Genomic DNA, 18,869 nt, shown 5'->3' on the forward strand with positions numbered 1-18,869 from the left:
AAACTAGGGTACGTTCAGTAACCCTCTTTGATGGCAGCGCTTACTAAGCGATGCCAGATTTTCACTACTGTACGCTTTTTAGCGTTTCCGGTTTTGACGTCATGATGCTCAGCGCTTGCTCATCAGAAAAACCATCTAATAGCGAATTCCACTTACTGCTCTCGGAGCGCTCCCATGGAGCAATAAATATAGGAGACCCTGATTTAGCAAAACCAGTCTTTAACGAAGCCGAGAACTACTTCTCCCATTTATATGGCTCCATGGGAGCGCTCCGCGAGCAGTCAGTGGAAATCGCTATAATCGATATGGTTTTTTTGATGGCGTGACGTAGCGCTTGACTGTTGTAGGCGCGGGATTTAAAAATTACATTCCAATAATGCTATTCCAACAGTAATTGTATTCGTTTTCTTTACAAAACTACTTCTACCATTCAAATGGACATAATTTTCTTAAACAATTTCATTATTTGCGAGTTCATTAATAGTGGACAAAACCATTTGCGCTTCGTAACGTTTTGAGGGCCAGTAAGACATTTCCCCAACCCCATTTTCGAAAACAGCGCTAACTTCAAAATGTGACTTTTCCGTTCAACAAAATTTTACGTCACTGTGACGTCTCGAGCCCATCAACCAAACATCAAGAAAACAGCGATTTCTTTGAGATTTTCGTTACTGAACGTACCCTAAGTGTGTGCACTGTGCGGGCCCTGCGGGGATGACCGACTGGACCCTATACCGATAGGTAACGTATTCCAAATTGAAAGATGTCAGTGTTATATGTCAGTTTATTATAATACTGATAGTTTAATCCATCAGTAAATTAAGAAGTTAAATAGCAACAGAAATAGGCATCTAGAACGAGAAGCAAAAGTGTGATCGAGTGGGCTGTGGTTCTACTGGCCACATGTCCAGTTAAGTACTACTTATTTCTCAGCCTGGTTTCGACCTGCTGTCGATTTTGTCGTCTGCTTACGTGTTGCTTGGAAACTAAGTGACCGACTGGACCGAAATACAGATTTGAAAGATGTCAGTGTTATATGTCAGTTTATTATAATACTGTTAGTTTAATCCCTTAGTAAATTAAGAAGTTAAATAGCAATTACAGAAATAAAAATGGGCGTCGTCGAAGATATTATCATTATTTCAGTCAGCCAAGTTTTATTTTTTGCTGGTGGATGGGTGTTCTTCATGAAGAAGCTTTTCAAAGATTATGAGGTTGGTTTTATACCATTAATTATTTTAACCATACCTAAATGATATTAACGCAAGGACAAGGGTGCAACTTGCTATGTTACGGCTTAACAGGGCCACCATGGATAAAGAATGCGCTTGAGGAAATTTGTTTTCATGCTATAGGATCGGCAACTCCCTATTTCGAACGACAGCTCATTCTGTATATACTCTGTTACAGCATCGGTTGTCAGCACGCGCAAAGCTAGGTCTCTATGTAACCTAGCTTTGTGAGTGCTTCAGGATTTAAAATATCCGCTAGTTTTTTTAGCTTGAGTGCACGGACCTCTAGGCCTTAGTTTCAAATACGCGTGAAATTGCCTACAGCCTACTACACGTGTTTGAAACTAAAGCCTAGAGGTCCGTGCACTCGAGCTAAAAAACTCGCGGATATTATAAATCCTGAAATTTTTCGTCTCTTGTCAGCTACATAAGAGACCTAGCTTTGCGCGTGCTGACAACAGTTGTTGTAATAGAGTATATACAGAATAAGCTGTCGTCGGAGATAGGGAGTTGGCTATCCTATAGCGTGAAAACAAATTTACTCACGAGCTTTCTTTATCCATGGCAAAGGTGTCGGCCGGGCATTGAATTTTTTTTTTTTTTAAAAAACTCACCCCTCCCCTCTATTGTGATTGGTTGTGAGACGCCCCGCTTTGGCGTTTCCCCAGTCCTCACCTCGAGAGTTCGATACCCCAGCTGGCAGCTGCTTTAGCTAGAAGGAAAGACTTTTGTTTTGCTCACCCCCCCCCCCCCCCCCGGCGATTGTGACGCCAATAGGGACTTGGCAGTACTACATCATGCAACGTCAGGCTACCTTCCATTAGTGCTAAGAAACATACCAGGAGGAGGGGCTTATATAGCTTTCATTCTGTTAAAAAAACATACCTTAATGGCGCTGGGGGCGGAGTTTAGCCCGAATTGCCAAGTCCCTGTAACGACTTTTTCAAAAAAAAAATCCTATGGTCCGCCGACTACTTTAGAGACCCTTTAATCAGTGAGCACAAATAGAAAGGAGAGTCAAAGTGACGTCTTAGTAGTTTTTGCTACCGCCATCTAGCGTCGAAGTAAAGCGTAAAATTCGGTATTTTTGTCTCTTTAAACGTCGGTGTTTAAATAAAGCCATCTAGCGTTCAAAAGCAGGAAGTTCAAAACCATCGTCTGAAATCCTTTGGCTCGGTGAATCCGATGATTTGAACATATTTTTTAATTCTCATTGGTAATTAGTAAGTTTTGGAAAATAAAAATGGCAAGTTGGGGTAGAACGTGTTCCGTTCTTGGCTGTAAAAGTAGTGATAGGGATTTAAGGGAGTGGAGATCGCGGGTTTGAAAACTTCATTCGGGACCTGACAAAGGCTTAACTCTGTGTCATAAAGATTGTTGTTGTCCGCGGCCATTTTTAAAATACGGAATAAAATCAAAGTACAGAATTCGCTCACTAGATGGCGCTTACCAAAAACCACTAACATTTGTAAAATGGGAGGTAACCTCGTACATCGCGTATAAGGGTCGGCCAACATGGCTCTCACGCGCAACTACCTCAGCGCGGAGAAAGACGGTACAATGTCTGATTTCGCTAAGCCTTGGGGCTAGTGTTAATTTTTTTTGCATCTATTTAAAAGTAAAGTTTAACAAAGTAATTAAAAATAGGAAAAATAAAGATTCGCGTGTTTGGCAATTGTTACAGTGATTCAAGGAAATTGAAATGTAGAAACATACGTTTTGTACCCTTCCCAAAAGCGTCACGTTTGTTTACGTAGTACCGCAGTGCGCGTAGCCTACGAAATTGGCGGGCAACTGCGCACAGACGTTGTAAGCAGAAAAAAAACTCCCAGTTTCTGGTCCTTCTAGATTGATGGTTCATACTCACACCTCGGCCGTAATACAGGCCGAAACGTAAACAAACTTACGATTGTGCATGCGGCACGCTCTTAGAGATCCACAGCACAGACCAAATTCTCCGTCAGCCCCCCCCCCCCCGCTTTAAAAACGTTACCAGTGCTGTGGCTCTCTAATCGATGCAACGGAGAGAAAAATCAGAGAAGCTGATCTCTGGTGTGAGCCTCTAACCGTATTTTCGTGTTCACCCTTTTTGAATTAGCCTTATTCCTGAACAGCGTCACCTACCCATAGCGGCGAATATGAGAACTACTGTAATCGGCAAGCCAACCAGATGTCGCTAAAATCTCGTGACGTCACTGACGGGCCTTGGATTAACTAACGCTAGGATTATTCGTTCCCCCTAAAAGATAAAGCATACATGTTCCAAACGCGCCCTAGCAGCAGCTACTATCCCTAACAGGAAGTTATAAGAAAATTGGACCCAATGTCACGTGTCCTATGACGTCAAAATTGAAATCCTGAATAAATTCGGCGCCGCCATCTTTAAAATCCGCAAAAACCATATTTTTTTGCCCAGAGATGGCGCTGTATCTACATCCGTTTTGGTCCAATAAATTAGGGGGAATGAAGAGGGGAATCAAGGAATAATTCGGAACATGTTGTTGGTCATAGCAATACATGGGAAACACGGTTAGTGAACAATCCCTAGCGTTAGGGTCTTGAAGTTAATTTCAGCGTCGTTATTTGATTTAAATTATGAAATATGACTAAATCGGGCTCCAAACTTGTTTCTCGACGATATCCAACTCTTACCTAAAGGTAAAAACCTATTTTATGGCGTTTTTGGAGCATTTAAAGTAGCGCTACTCGCTAAGCCTTGGCGTGCTACTTTAAATAAAATAAAGCGGGCTAATTTTTGGTTAGACTCCGAGAGTGCCCGTCAGTGACGTCACCAGATTTTAGCGACATCTGGAGTGGTTGGCTTGCCGATTACAGTAGTTCTCAAAGTCGCCGCCACTATGGGTAGGTGGCGCTGATCACCAATAAGGCTAATTTCCTTCCAGGGTCTTACTCCTCGCCTGTGCGCCGAGGTAGGTGCGCGTGGGAGATACAGTGGCCGGCCGTTATAGTTACCTTCCCTTCTATCTTTGCCTCTCCTTTCTATTTATGCTCGCTGCTTTAATTAATCGTTTGTTAATTTGGTTTATTTATTAAATAATTAAGGTTCACCATCTTCTAGTTCAACTAATTTTTTCGATCATGTTTTCACTCTCATGTTCAATGTTTGAGTTAATCATATTTGAGATTATTGGTCTCTTAAGTCCCAGTTCGCGTTACATTCATTGGAAACTTGGCCTTTACGCCATTCTATTTATGTTAATTGTCCTTTTGCCCTTCTACATGGGTTATTTTATACTCAGTAACGTAAGATATGGTAAGTTAATGAAGCCTCAATGAAATCTCAGACCACCTAACCCATGCATGGACAGGTAAGTGAATAGGGAGCTAGGTTTGCTTAGAGCAACGCCTGACACTAGCGCTGTGGCGGCGGATGTTGGAAGTTTTACACCAAACCCTAGTGAAATTCACGCCTTTTTGTTTTTTGGGGGAGTAGAGGTCTCCAGTCACCGATATGGGCAGAAAATCAGACTAAATTATAAAAGTTAGTTGAATTTCATTATTTATTCTAGCCTCTTCCTCTCATTAAAGATTCATAAACGATCTGTCAAGTTAATTTTTGTAAATATCACTCTGGTATTGTTTATAAAGTCAGTTTAACATTAAGCCTTGGCTAAAAAATATTCCGAACCATTGCAGAGGAATTTTTCTTTACGGGACATTTGCCGATAAATTGCGGTCGTTAGACGCGTGAGGGCGCGTGATACGCATTGCCATTTCTTAACGCGGGTTTAACATGGCTTTGCCTGTCCATGCCCGGTTAGGTGCAGTCTGAGATGAAATGTCCTTATAACATTTTTTAAGCCGTTTTAGATTGATTATAAAAATAGAGTCAAAATCATTGGCAAAACGGAGCAAATAGCTTTCAATTAATAGGGTAGAGGGGTCCGACATTCACAAAAAAGCGTACGGAATTTCGTGATTTCACGATTTTGCAAAGATTTCGTGATTTCTTCTTTGATTTCGCGAAAACTTTCGGGATTTCTCCTTTGATTTCGTAATTTCAACAAAGATTTCGGGATTTCTTCTTTGATTTCGCCATTTCGCCAAAGATTTCTTGATTTTTTTCGTTGATTTCACCAAAGATTTCGTGATTCCTTCTTGATTTCACGATTTTGGAGTTTCCTCTTCGATTTCGTGATTTCACCAAAGATTTCGTGATTCCTTCTTGATTTCACGATTTTGGAATTCCTCTTTGATTTCGTGATTTCTTCAAAGATTTCGAGATTTCTTCAAAGATTTCGGGATTTATACTTTGATTTCGCCAAAAATTCCGTTATTTCTTTTTTTGATTTCGCGATTATGCCAAAAATGTCGTGATTTCGCCAAAGATTTCGGGATTTCGTCTTTGATTTCGCGATTTCGCCAAAGATATCGGGATTTCTTCTTTGATTTCGCCATCTCGCAATAGATTTCGCGATTTCAACTTTAATTTCGCCAAATATTTCGGGATTTCGTCTTTGATTTTGCGATTTCGTAAAAGATTTCGTGATTTCCTTACAGACCCCTCGGGTTACCGTTACGACAAAATGTCACTGAACATTTTTGACTCAAAATGGCCCATAGAACCTGTTGGGTTAGTACCAAAGGTCAATACCTACGGGAGATAAGGATTGATAAGATATAGACCTTTGGTGCTACCGAACATATAAAAAGAGAGTGTAACGCTGCAGGCGGGCAGTCTTGATTTAGTCACAATAAAGTTAACATTGGCAACCAACATGGTGTCAGAAGTGGGGTAAAGCGGAAACTTAACGTTCTCGCGTTTTTAACCCATACCTAAGTTCGGAATTATACCTGCCGCCACGAATATGGTTGCCTCCAGTGTACCGGCGCCTAAGCCTGTAGAATGTGCCGTGGATGCCGCAGCTTACACGTCCAATACAAACCGGGGCCAACTCTTCACATAGCGGATATGCTAAGTCGAAGTTTTCTGCCATACACGGGTCAATCGCAATCTCCAAACATTGACATTTACAACGTGGAAGAAGAAAATTTTCAAGATATAGCCTCTGTAGAGCCAGAACGGTATTTGCCTGTAAGCTCCACCACACTGGAAGAGATACGAGCCGCTACGCAGAAAGATGACGTTCTACAGAAGCTCAAACAAGTCATCCTAAAAGGTTGGCCACAGGGACAAAAGGAACTTCCCGTCGAACTGCGATGTTTCTGGCACACAAGAGACGAGTATACAACTGATCAAGGAATCCTGTATAAAGGGCAAAGACTGATAGTTCCGGAAGCCGTTAGACAAACCATTTTGGAAAGACTCCACTACAGTCACCTGGGCTCAGCTGCGACCATTAGGAAAGCACGAGAAACCGTTTACTGGCCGGGAATCGAGAAGGAGATTGAAAACTATGTAGGCCGATGTAGCCCTTGCCAAACATTCTTAACGAAGCAGTATCGAGAACCACTGAAACCTTTCGAAATTCCAACACTCCCATGGCAAATGGTAGCGCAAGACATATTTACACTAAACGACGTCAACTATCTGGTCACCGTCGACTACTACAGTGGTTTCTGGGAACTCGACATCCTGAAAAACATGACGGCCGCGACATTAGTCAACAACACCAGAGCTCATTTTGCTAGACACGGCGTCCCACAGGTGTTGATAACCGATAATGGAACGAACTTCGTCGGAAAAGAATATGCGGATTTCGCTGCAAAATGGGGTTTCATTCACGTAACAACGTCCCCGTACCATAGTAAATCTAATGGGAAAGCAGAATCAACTGTCAAAATAGTGAAAAACCTTCTTAAGAAGGTCGAATTCGCGAAACAAGATGTAATGTTAGCGATTCTGGTATGGAGAAATACGCCGCAAAAAGACGGATCGACGCCAGCACAGAAGCTTTTTTCACGCCAAGTAAAAACACCAATACCAATGGCTCCAGAAAAACTACAACCAGCCGTCATAAGGAACGTCTCCCAAGTCATAGCGGAAAGACAGAGGAACATGAAGCGTTGGTATGACAAGGGCACACGAGCATTGCCAACGATTACAAAAGGTCAAAGTGTCAAAATGGATCCAAGGAAACGGCATACACCATGGATAACTGCCACCTGCGAAGCTAAAGTTGGATCCAGGTCCTATCTTCTACGAACAGACAAAGGGTCTATTTTTAGACGAAACCGCCAAGACATTCGGATTGCCAAGTCACCTGTTCAGTCGATACAACTAAAAGACCAAAATGAACCGAACCGGAGTCACATAAGGAATCCATACTATGGATTTAGACCAAGAACAGTTTTAAGCAACTATCGACGAGCCACATATCCCAAAAACCCAGTCTTTGATCCCGACGTTCGAGCAAATGTTCCTGACGACCAAGTCACTTTCCCTGAGGTTCGAGTTAATATTCCTGACAACCAAACCATTGATCCTGACGTTCGAGTTGATGTTCCTGATGACCAAATCACTGACCCCATTGTTCGAATCAATGTATCTGACGATGCCGCCCATCCTCATGGCCAAACCAATTTGCCAGATGACAGTCATGACTGTCCTAGGACGGAGATGGACAAGCAGCTGGCAGAGTCGGCCACCGAAACAAGACATTGTCTCCGGGACCGTAATAAAATCAAGTTACCCCAAAGGTATCAAGGAGGGACGGCAGAATATGAAAAGTGGACTTTTAAGAAAACTAAAATGTAGTGGACTTTCGGTGTTATAAATGTATACTATTTTGATTTGAAGTTTTAACTATAATGCAAATGTTACGTTAATTGAAATAATACTATGTTAGTTTAGTTGAAGTAATCCTGCTTTAGTTGCATTTTTAATAATTTTGGATTAACTAAATTTAAATGTTTTGCTTGTATCAATGTTAGTTAAGCAAAGAGTTTTATTATAAAAAAAGGGAGATGTTGGGTTAGTACCAAAGGTCAATACCTACGGGAGATAAGGATTGATAAGATATAGACCTTTGGTGCTACCGAACATATAAAAAGAGAGTGTAACGCTGCAGGCGGGCAGTCTTGATTTAGTCACAATAAAGTTAACATTGGCAACCAACAGAACCCACTGTATTTCGGTCCTCCCACTCTTTTCGGAGCACCCAGTATGTTTTTTACTTTGTTATATTGAAGGAAGAGTTTGGGAATGTTGTTACGAAGGGCTCCGACATTAACACGAAATCTCGTATATTTCTCGCGAAATTTTTCTCGAAATCACGAAATCAAAGAAGAAATCCTGAATTGTTTTGCAAAATCGCGAATTCAACGAAGAAATCACGATATATTAGGTGAAATCACGAAATCTTTGGCCAAATCACGAAATTCTAAAATAAAACAGGAAATCTTTGGCGAAATCCCGAAATGTTTGGTAAAATCGTGAAATCAATGAAGAAATTCCGAAATCAATGAAGAAATCACGAAATCTTTGGTGAAATCGTGAAATCTTCCTCGAAATTACGATATCATTGGTGAAATCACGAAATCTCCCTCGAAATTACGAAACCTTCCTCGAAATCATGAAATCTTCCTTGAAATTACGAAATCTTTGGTGAAATCACGAAATCTTCCTCGAAATTACGAAATCTTCCTCGAAATTACGAAATCTTCCTCGAAATCATGAAATCTTTCTCGAAATCATGAAATCTTTCTCGAAATCATGAAATCTTCCTCGAAATCATGAAATCTTCCTCGAAATCACGAAATCTTTGGTGAAATCACTAAATATTACTCGAGTTCACGAATCCTTTTTTGGAGGGGGGGAATGTAGGACCCCTCGGATGTTTCATTATCAATCTGCAACAATTCAAAATTGTTTATCAGGACATTTCATTCTCCCTTTCAACTGAGTTTACGTAAATTATAACGAAATTATTAAAACATTTTTATGTCAAGTTCAGAAAGCGATGATCAAACCATTAACGCTCTTAGCTTGGATCGTTTTCATGTACATGTTTTGGAAAATAGGAGACCCCTTTCCAATTTTAAGCCCTAAACACGGTATATACACGTAAATTACATTAAATTCTTAAATTAAAGTTTATGAAATGGCCAAACAATAATATTTAAAGGGAATGAGAAGCTTCGTTTGGAAAACCTCTGATTTATATAGCAAAAGATAATTCTGTGAATTCAAAAATATCAAGCTTTTAAAGGGATGTACAATCCGTTATGTATGGGCGTGTCTATAAGACTCAAGAACTATATTTTTTAGTAGTAGTGTTACTATTTCCTGGAGTAGTGATTAGGCTGTCGTCTGCTTGAACGTCTGTTTCTACGGTAGATGCCCATTCTGATAATGCTACGAACTTCACGCATGCTCAGTAGAGCTATATTTGATGGAAGATAAGTTTGATATAGGCCCCGCCCATACATAACGGATTGTACATCCCTTTAATTCTCCCATTTCTGCAGGTTATTTGGCCGCAATATGCGTTTGAAAATGCTTCATTTGAAATTATTTGAAATCCACTTTTTATGAAAGGCTAAAGCGTTTCCCCTTAGTCCGACGTCACAGATATATTTTTCACTCGAGATGGTGCCGCTATCGCTATCAGACCCAGAGTTTAGACCAGGCTTGGAAATAAGGTTTATTTCTGAACTAGTCCTCCGGACCAGTGAACCCTGATGTCTTAAATATGAAACTGGTCCCGGGACCAGTGACCCTTCCCCTATTTATTTTTCTACTGGTCCCAGGACTTGTGGTCGTTCTCTCTTCTAAAAAAAATCTCTCTCAGCTTAGGGTTGTATACACAACTGGACTCCTGGAGTCGAAATTTATGTTCAAATGAAAATAATTAAAGAGGTCCCCATATCAATTTTTAATAAAAGTAGGAATTAATAAACTAGTCATTGGGACCAGTGACCCTCGTGTTTTGAATAAAAAAAAGTGGTCCAAGCTATTAATAAATTGGTTTTTGACCTGTAAACCTGTCTTATTTCCTAGCCTGGTTTAGACTGGCGAGAAGCTCGTATAGGATTCCCGCGCTTTTTTCCCTGACGTCATAGTGATGTCATAAAACGGGCAAACAAGCTCGACAAGACAAAATCATTGATGTATCGAAACTGAGTTTTCGTGATTTTTCAATGGATTTTAAAAATAGAAGCTTTGCTTCAATTATAACAAAAACTTGATATTTTGAAAGTAGAGACTCGAAACTGTAACATAATACCACTTTCGTGATAAAATATGATATGAAATTGTGAATTCGCATTCCCTTTATTCAATTTAGACTAACATCAATATCATTAACCAAACTTAAGTTTCCGTTAATTTTAGGTTAAGTTTCATAAGTCTAACCAGAAGTAAGATAAGGGACTAGAAGTAAAGTGCTCTAGCATTGTTGATAGATCCAGGCACTAGTGAACAAATTAACCTTATTGCTGATCAGCGCCACCTACCCATAGCGGCGGCGACTTTGAGAAGTACTGTAATCGGCAAGCCAACCAGATGACGCTAAAAATCTGGTGACGTCACTGGGGGTCTGACCAAAAATTAGATCGCTTTAAAGTTAATTCCAGCTGCATTATTTGAATTAAATTACGAAATAGGACTAAATCAGGCTCCAAACTAATTTCTCGACGATATCCAACACATACCTAAAGGTAAAAACTTATTTTTTGGCGTTTTTGGAGCTTTTAAAGTAGCGCTACTCGCTAAGCCTTGGCGTGCCACTTTAAATAAAATAAAGCGGGCTAATTTTGGGTCAGGCTCAGTCCGAGAGTGCCCGTCAGTGACGTCACCAGATTTTTGGCGACATCTGGAGTGGTTGGCTTGCCGATTACAGTAGTTCTCATAGTCACCGCTATGGGTAGGTGGCGCTGATCAGGAATAAGGCTAATTTGAGGATATGATGCCGCTTCCATCGCGCCTACACTAGAGAGAAAAAAATTGGTCGAGTTCCAAAAACATTCAGAAACCGCTACCAGAGGGCCAAAAATTTGGGCGCATCATAGCCACTTTGTTAAAATTAATGTTAGCGTTTTCAATTTAAGTTTTGTTAATGGTTTTGATGCTCAACATTTGGCTATTTCATTCTCTGTGTAATCATAGCCCACTCGATCACGCACTCCACGACGCAAGCTGCTCGCGCTATCAGCGGGATTCAGCGCAGCGTCCGTGAGCGTGGATCGAGTGGGCTATGGTACAATAAGTTAATCATAGTCCACTCGATCACGGGCTCCACGACGCAAGGTGCTCGTGCTACTAGTGGCATTCAGCGCAGCGTCCGTGAGCGCGGATTGGGTGGGCTATGGTATAATAAAGTTAATCATAGCCCACTCGATCACGTGCTCCACGATGCAAGCTTCTCACGCTATCCGTGAGCGCGGATCGAGTGGGATATGGTATAATAAAGTTTAAAATTTTCTTCTTAGCTCATTAAAAATTTATATAACTAGGTATATTATCAATTGAACAAGGCGTTAGTCGAATCGGCGTGATTGGTGTAACGCTAATGGCTTTATTATCGGGATTCGGCGCTGTTAATTACCCCTATACGTCTATGGCTTATTTTATGCGGCCAGTTATACCGGCGGACATTATCGCTTTAGAGAGAAAGTTAACGCAAACCATGGACATGATATTAATGAAGAAGAAACGTATTGCTTTAGCCGAAAGAGAAAAGAATATTATGCAAAATACGACGGGCAGAAAACAAGCCTTTGGAATTTGGGGAATGATTAAAAGCGTTACTTTGGCACCAGGTGGATCTGGTGAAAGTAAGTAACTAAGCCTTGTACTGCAGTCTGGGAAATAAGGATATTTTTTAAACTGGTCCTTGGGACCAGTGACCCCAATAGCGACCGAAATAATAAACTGATCTCCGGACTGGTCCCAGCCTTTGTTCTCCTATAGATTTGCAATTAATAAACTGGTCCCGAGGACCAGTGACCCCCCCTAGCAACGGAAATAATAAACTGATCTCCGAACTGGTCCAAGCCTTTGTTCTCCTATAGATTTTCAATTAATAAACTGGTCCCAAGGACCAGTAACCGCTACTTCTTGAATTTAAAAACTAGTCCAAGCAATTAATTAACTCGTCCCGAGGACCAGTAACCCCCACTTCTTGAATTCAAAAAACTACTCCAAGCAATTAATAAACTAGTTTTGGACTAGAGGAAGTGTGCTATTTCCCAGACTGGTTGGTAGGGTGGATGTAGAGCATGCAAGTTGCAACTGGAAGGCAGGGCGTTACGCGATTGGTTCAATGTCCTTATTTCAAATTTAAAATTCAACCTAATTTTAATTTTAAAATCATTCGGAGACTGTATTTCCTGGTAGTTTCACCATGGATAAAGAATGCGCGTGAGGTTGAAATTTGTTTTCACGCGCCTATAGGATAGGCAACTCCCTATCTCGAACTACGGCTTATTCTGTATATACTCTGTTACAACATCGGTTGTCAGCACGCGCAAGCCTAGGTCTCTAGCTTTGGGCGTGCTGACAACTGATGTTGTAATAGAGTATATACAGAATAAGCTGTCGTTCGAGATAGGGAGTTGCCTATCCTATATCGTGAAAACAAATTTCAACCTCACGCGCATTCTTTATCCATGGTTTAAGTCTTTGTAGACGGGTCTTATAATTAGTAGAATAATCTTTAAAAATCGCTTGATTTTCCACTTCACCCTCCCTTTAAAGAGGCTACGCTATTTAATTTAAAATAATTAAAAGAAAATTTATTTTTATTAAAGACGTAAGTCAGTTACGACAAGAAGTAGCAATTCTGGAGGAATTAAGCCGGCAATTATTTTTAGAAGATGTTGATATGCGCAACATGCAAGTTAGTTCGTTAAATAATTTGTTAATTAAGTTAAATTATCCTAATTTTTTGCTTAATTAACAAGGAACGAATCGAATGGTCCAAAACATTGAAAGGAAAATACTTCAATTTTATTGGATATTTTTTCTCGTTATATTGCATTTGGAAAATATTTATTGTAAGTTTAGTTAGTAATCAACAAACAGCCACGCGACAATTTTTTAAACTTTTTAGATTGATAAAATAACAACAAAATCATTAATATAATTATAATTTAAGTGTCAGAAGTTGGCATATGCTAAGCTAAACTCTCAATTTTTAATTTTTACACGGAATTTAATTCCGGTAAAATATAAGCGTCTGTCCCGGTGCCGGACGCTTACACGATCTGCTAAACGCTGGCGCTCTGAATGAGAAAAATGTAAAAATCGTCTCTCTCTGGCACTGGCTCAGTTATCCGCCACGGTGTCCGCGCGCATGCGTCAAATTTAAAAACCGGCTTTGAACTGTAGTGGGAGCTGGCGGTAGTGTGGGATCCGACGCCACTCGCGCGTGCGCGTTAGCTAGAATCGAGGGAGAGAGAGACACAAAAATTCCTACCCTCCCTTTTTCCCCTTCCATTTATATTACCGTTTCTTTAACATTAGACTAAAACTTCCTCTCACCTCACTCTTACCTGCTCAGTCCCTCAAGATTTTCGTCTAGAAATGTCAACTTCTGGCACATGATTATAAATTATGTAAAATAAATGCTAAATGATTTTAATGTTATTTTGTGAGTCAAATAGATTAAAAAATGGTTTTTATGGAATTTTTTTTAAAACCACCCTATTCCCAATACACCCATTCGACGGGAAAAGGGGTGGGTCGGGAGATACAAGGTGGTTGCTCCAGTGCCTTGTTTGCGCACTCTCAGATCCAAAAAAACCTACAGCGCAGGCGCTAAAAAGTGAGATGGAAGGCAGTGTTTTACCCCCGCGCCTTTCCCTCTTACACTCGTCGAAAGGGTGTATTGGAAAAAGTAAGGCTTATTTCCGGATTAATGAAGGGAAGTAAATGGTACAAGTCGTCTCCAACATATGTGCCTATTTTAAGGCGAATATAACCGCAATGTAATTTAGAAAAATAACAATAACAATTATAAGTAAAACCAAGAAGCTATATCTAGTTTTCTAGGGAGAAGTTATAAGATGCCTAAGTATTGGCGCGCCATAGTCCCATTCTCCCTTTCAAAATACAAGGGGGGGAGGGGACGTAAAAGGAGGCCGGGCTATTTCGCCTCTCCTCAGTCGGAAAATACGTAATTTTCGTCATTCGCGTCGCGCTGACGTGAGTTTTCAAGAACCAATGAGATGCTGCTTGTAATTTAGAGGCGGGGATTAACTCCGGATCTACTATACGTTTGGACTGGAGATGAAGCTAGAAATGTGGCGCGAATTTATGCCTTCACCCTAGTAAATCAGATATCGCTTCTTGGTAAAATCTTTAAGTAAATAGTTATTCATAACTGACATACTTATTTTAGTCTCACTGACTCGCGCATAGGGACTACCATGGATATAGAAAACGAGTGAGGAAATTAGGATAGGCAACTCCCTATCTCGAACGACAGCTTATTTGAGACGGACCTCTAGGTCAAGTTTCAAAATACTTGTGAAATTACCTACAGCCTACTACACGTATTTGAAATTAAAGCCTAGAGGTCCGTGCACTGGAGCTAAAAAATCTCGCGTATAGTTTTTCGTCTCTTGTCGGCACGTACAAACCTACATTGCATAGAGACTTAGGTTTGCGCGTGCTGACAACTGATGTTGTAACAGAGTATATACGGAATAAGCTGTCGTTCGAGATAGGGAGTTACCTATCCTATAGCGTGAAAACATATTTCCTCACGAGCATTCTTTATCCATGGTCGAGGGGTGGAGTTAACTGGCCTGCTAACTTGCTAAGCTGATAAAGGCTAGTTTTAGCTCCACCTTAGTGGACGAGTTCTGATTAATTCCTTCCTTTGGCAAGAAAACATTGGTATATAGAAGATTGGCCAGCATGTTAGGGGCACCACATTAGGCGCCATTTGTTAAAGTAAATAATTATTTATATCATAAGTTTATAATGCCTCTAAGTAGAACTATGGCTACTACTCCTATAACAATAGTGTTTGTCTGGCTCCCTTTAATGAAACCCTATACTCTCTCCGTATCATTTATCACCTCAACTTCAATACAAAATTGTACTGCCTAGCCAAGCGTTTCTTTTATCCCTTTTAGAATGTTTAGGGACTGAAACCGCCTCCATCTCACGAGAGAGAGGGATTTTGTGGTTGCTTAAGTAAAATTCGTCCCCCCCCCCCCAATGCCTATACGAAACGTAAAAATCTCCTTCATTCCATTGGATGATTTTTTATCATGTGACCCATTTAGTAATCGTCTCGACCGCTTGGTGGCTGCACCGTGACAGAGATTTCAAAATTTTCTCTCCGGATCTTAGCGCTATCTGACGGCACAGTAGCCTGCGGAAGATGCCCAGTCGTAACCCATATTTGTGTACTTAGAGGCATGATAAACTTATGTTTATATCTGTATGATGGTAATTTGAGACGTTATTCCATTTACCTCCCTCTGTGAATACCGAAATAAACAACCTTACTTCGCATGCGACATCGCTAAAAAGGTAGATTAATGTAAATTACATATTTTTAATTAGTGCACCGTTAATATCGTATTTGACCGTGTGGGTAAAGTGGACCCAGTTACCAGAGGCATCGAAATAGCGGTTAATTATATGGGAATTAATTTCGATGTTAAATTTTGGTCGCAACACGTTTCGTTCATTCTTGTTGGAATTATCGTTGTCACCTCGATTCGTGGACTTTTGATTACTTTAACCAAGTTTTTCTACGCAATTTCCAGCAGTAAATCATCGAATATAATTGTCCTTGCTTTGGCACAAATTATGGTGAGAGATTTACAATTATTTGCATGGTTTTTAAAGGCCGACTTCCATGTAAAAGAGTTCTAGCGAACTGAAAACCGAGCATCGAGTCTAACAATGGAGTGACCGTGCCGATTTTCGAATCCCCGCTAGGGTAAAAGGTGTCTAAAGGGTTCTAGCTAACTGAAAGGCCGTGCAATGTGGTTCTAGCGAACAGAAGATACACAATAGGGGAAAGCAAAAATTCGAGAGGAAATAAATTTAAAAGGATTTCTTTTGTTCATCTTCAGTTCGCTAGAACCACATTGCACGGCTTTCAGTTAGCCAGAACCCCCTTCCCACTTTTGACCCAGCGGGGATTCGAAAATCGGCACGGTCGCTTCATTGTTAGTCTCACTCGATGCTTGGCTTTCAGTTCCCTAGAACCCTTTTCGCTGGAAGTCGGCCTTTAAAATAAGTTTGAAAGTGGGGGGGGGGGGGGGGGGTATTTGAACAAGTTGATTTAATCAGTCTTCAGTTTATAATAGGTTTAGAAAACTTTATTGAAACCCAAGGCCCGTGCATGGTATTTTTTCCATTGTTAAAAAAGACATTCGCCACTGTTTCCCGCTAGAGGCGCCGTTTCACAGAAACGCACCCCTTTCGCGCCCGAATTTCCCGCAAGAGGTGCTGTTTCGCATAACCCCTCCCCCCTTTCGCGCCTGAATTTCCCGCTAGAGGTGCCGTTTCTCAGAACCCCCATTCACGTGCGTATTTCCCCCTTGAGGTGCCATTTCTCAGAGCCCTCCCCCTTTCGCGCGCGCGTATTTCCCGCTAGAGGCGCCATTTCTCAGAGCCCCCTTTTGCGCGCGTATTTCCCGCTAGAGGTGCTGTTTAGCAGACCCCCCTCCCTTTCGCGCTTGAAACTCCCACTAGATGCGCCGTTCTCAGAAACTCCTCTTTTCGAACCTGTCCTAATTTATACTATAATTTCATCAAATATATTTTTGACTTAGTCCAAGTTTTCGTATAGTTTAGAATCAAATTTATCTAAATTTAGCTTTTTTTATCGAGATCGCATTTGACTAGACACCGAAATTGCGAACTTCGCTCGCTTTGCTCGCACAGGATTTTTATGTATTATTTAAGTTCCTCTTTTCAATGTGAAATTCAGTCTCTTATATTTGAGTTTCTTTTGCATAGCTTAAGCCAAAATAGTGTTGTATGAATAAGAGCATTTTTAGACCCCTAGTTTCCTATAAAACACATTTTTTCTCCCATAAAATCCTATAATTGCGAAAAAAAATTATTTTTCCCATATGGCTATTAGCATGGATAAAGAATGCTCGTGAGGAAATTTGTCTTCACGCTATTGGATAGGCAACTCCCTATCTCGAACGACAGCTTTCTCTGTATTTACTGTGTTAGAACATCGGTTGTCAGCACGCGTAAAGCTAAGTCCCTATGTAGCCTAGCTTTGTGCCTGCTGACGAGAGACTAAAAACTTAAGGATTTAAAATATCCCCGAGTTTTTTTGGCTCGAGTGCTAGGACCTCTAGGCTTTAGTTTCAAATTCGTGTTGTAGGCTGTAGGCAATTTCACACGTATTTGAAACTAAGGCCTAGAGGTTCGTGCACTCGAGCTAAAAAAACTGGCGGATATTTTCAATCCTGAAGTTTTTCGTCTCTTGTCAGCACGCCCAAACCTAGGTTACATAGAGACCTAGCATTGCGCGTGCTGACAACCGATGCTGTAACGGAGTATATACAGAATAAGCTGTCGTTCGAGATAGGGAGTTGCCTATCCTATAGGCGCGTGAAAACAAATTTCAACCTCAGGGTTCGTACGGAACCTGGATATCCTGGATAACCTGGATAAGTCAGGGATATGGAAAATAGGGGAAAAAGTCAGGGATAAGTCAGGGATTTAAAACATTTTCCTAAAAAGTCAGGGATATGTCAGGGATTTTGTTTGGCATATCAAACCATTCTTCATGCAATGCTAAATATGAGCCAGGTGTGAAAAGTGGGCTTTGGTAAATACCTTAAAATTGTCAGGGATATTACGAAAATTTGGTCAGGGATAACCTGGAAAAGTCAGGGATTTTCAATGTAAAAATTTCGTACGAACCCTGAACCTCACGCCCATTCTTTATCCATGGTGGAATGTTAGAAAGGCTTAGTTAATTTTTAATTTACAGGGAATGTATTTTGTCTCATCTGTTTTGTTGATGAGGATGAATATGCCACAAGAATATAGGTAAACCCGATTTACTTATTTAGGCCTACAAATTTTATTTTTAACGAGTTAATTTTTGAATATATTTTTAGATCTATAATAACGCAAGTCTTGGGAGATCTGCAATTTAACTTTTATCATCGCTGGTTCGATGTTATCTTCTTAGTCAGCGCTCTTTCGAGTATTGGATTTTTATATTTGGCGCACAAACAAGTGCCTGAAAATCAGAGGGGGGCCATGTGATCTCTAAATAAAATATTATGAATTTTACACAAAATATTGCGAAATATTTTATTTTCCTAATAATTTTTTGACAGAAGAACTGCACGTTTTTACGTTTTTAGCAGAATACAGGGTTTTCCAAAAAACGTTGGTAAGTTGAAAATTTTGTACGACAGGGTTGCCACGGGTCAGGGAAAACCTGGAAAAGTCAGGGAATTTAAAAATGGGCCTAAAAGTCAGGGAATTTTAAAAATTTCAGCAAAGTCAGGGAATTTGATTTTAGTGGGTAAAATTTCTGTGGATAAGTCTTTATTGAAAGAGTAATGAAAGTTTCTCCTCATCTTCTCTTAACAAAGAAAACTCTAGAGCAATCCTTAAAAATGTCTAGAATTGTTTTTGTAAAGTAAATGCTTTTTAAAAATATCTCTTAGACTGTTATTTATATTTAAAATATTTCTTAATCATTTTGGTGCAACAAATACAATGGAAAACTTAATGTAGAGAGTTTATTTAATTATAACAGAAGT

General features: G+C 40.3%; 1 protein-coding gene across 3 annotated transcripts; it reads left to right on the plus strand.

The window, feature by feature from the left end:
- The first annotated feature begins 874 nt into the window (after positions 1–874).
- Positions 875–18,397, plus strand: GPHR (Golgi pH regulator). 3 transcript variants are annotated; one of them, XM_089842481.1, is made up of 9 exons: positions 879–1,214; positions 4,296–4,506; positions 9,105–9,209; positions 11,610–11,930; positions 12,906–12,994; positions 13,059–13,151; positions 15,676–15,927; positions 18,083–18,141; positions 18,213–18,397. In XM_089842481.1, the coding sequence occupies exons 1-9, from the start codon at positions 1,113–1,115 to the stop codon at positions 18,361–18,363; spliced, it is 1,383 nt and encodes a 460-aa protein (XP_089698607.1). In that variant the 5' UTR covers positions 879–1,112; the 3' UTR covers positions 18,364–18,397. The 3 variants fall into 3 exon arrangements, with proteins under 3 accessions (XP_089698608.1, XP_089698607.1, XP_089698609.1); XM_089842482.1 differs by lacking the exon at positions 4,296–4,506 and having other exon boundaries at positions 875–1,214; positions 9,110–9,209; XM_089842483.1 differs by lacking the exon at positions 879–1,214 and having other exon boundaries at positions 1,686–4,506; positions 9,110–9,209.
- The last annotated feature ends 472 nt before the right edge of the window (positions 18,398–18,869 follow it).

Source organism: Phalangium opilio, unplaced genomic scaffold (genome assembly GCF_054372755.1).
Source record: "Phalangium opilio isolate 3A_F unplaced genomic scaffold, DU_Popi_V2 ptg000070l_1, whole genome shotgun sequence".
NCBI lineage: Eukaryota > Metazoa > Arthropoda > Arachnida > Opiliones > Phalangiidae > Phalangium > Phalangium opilio.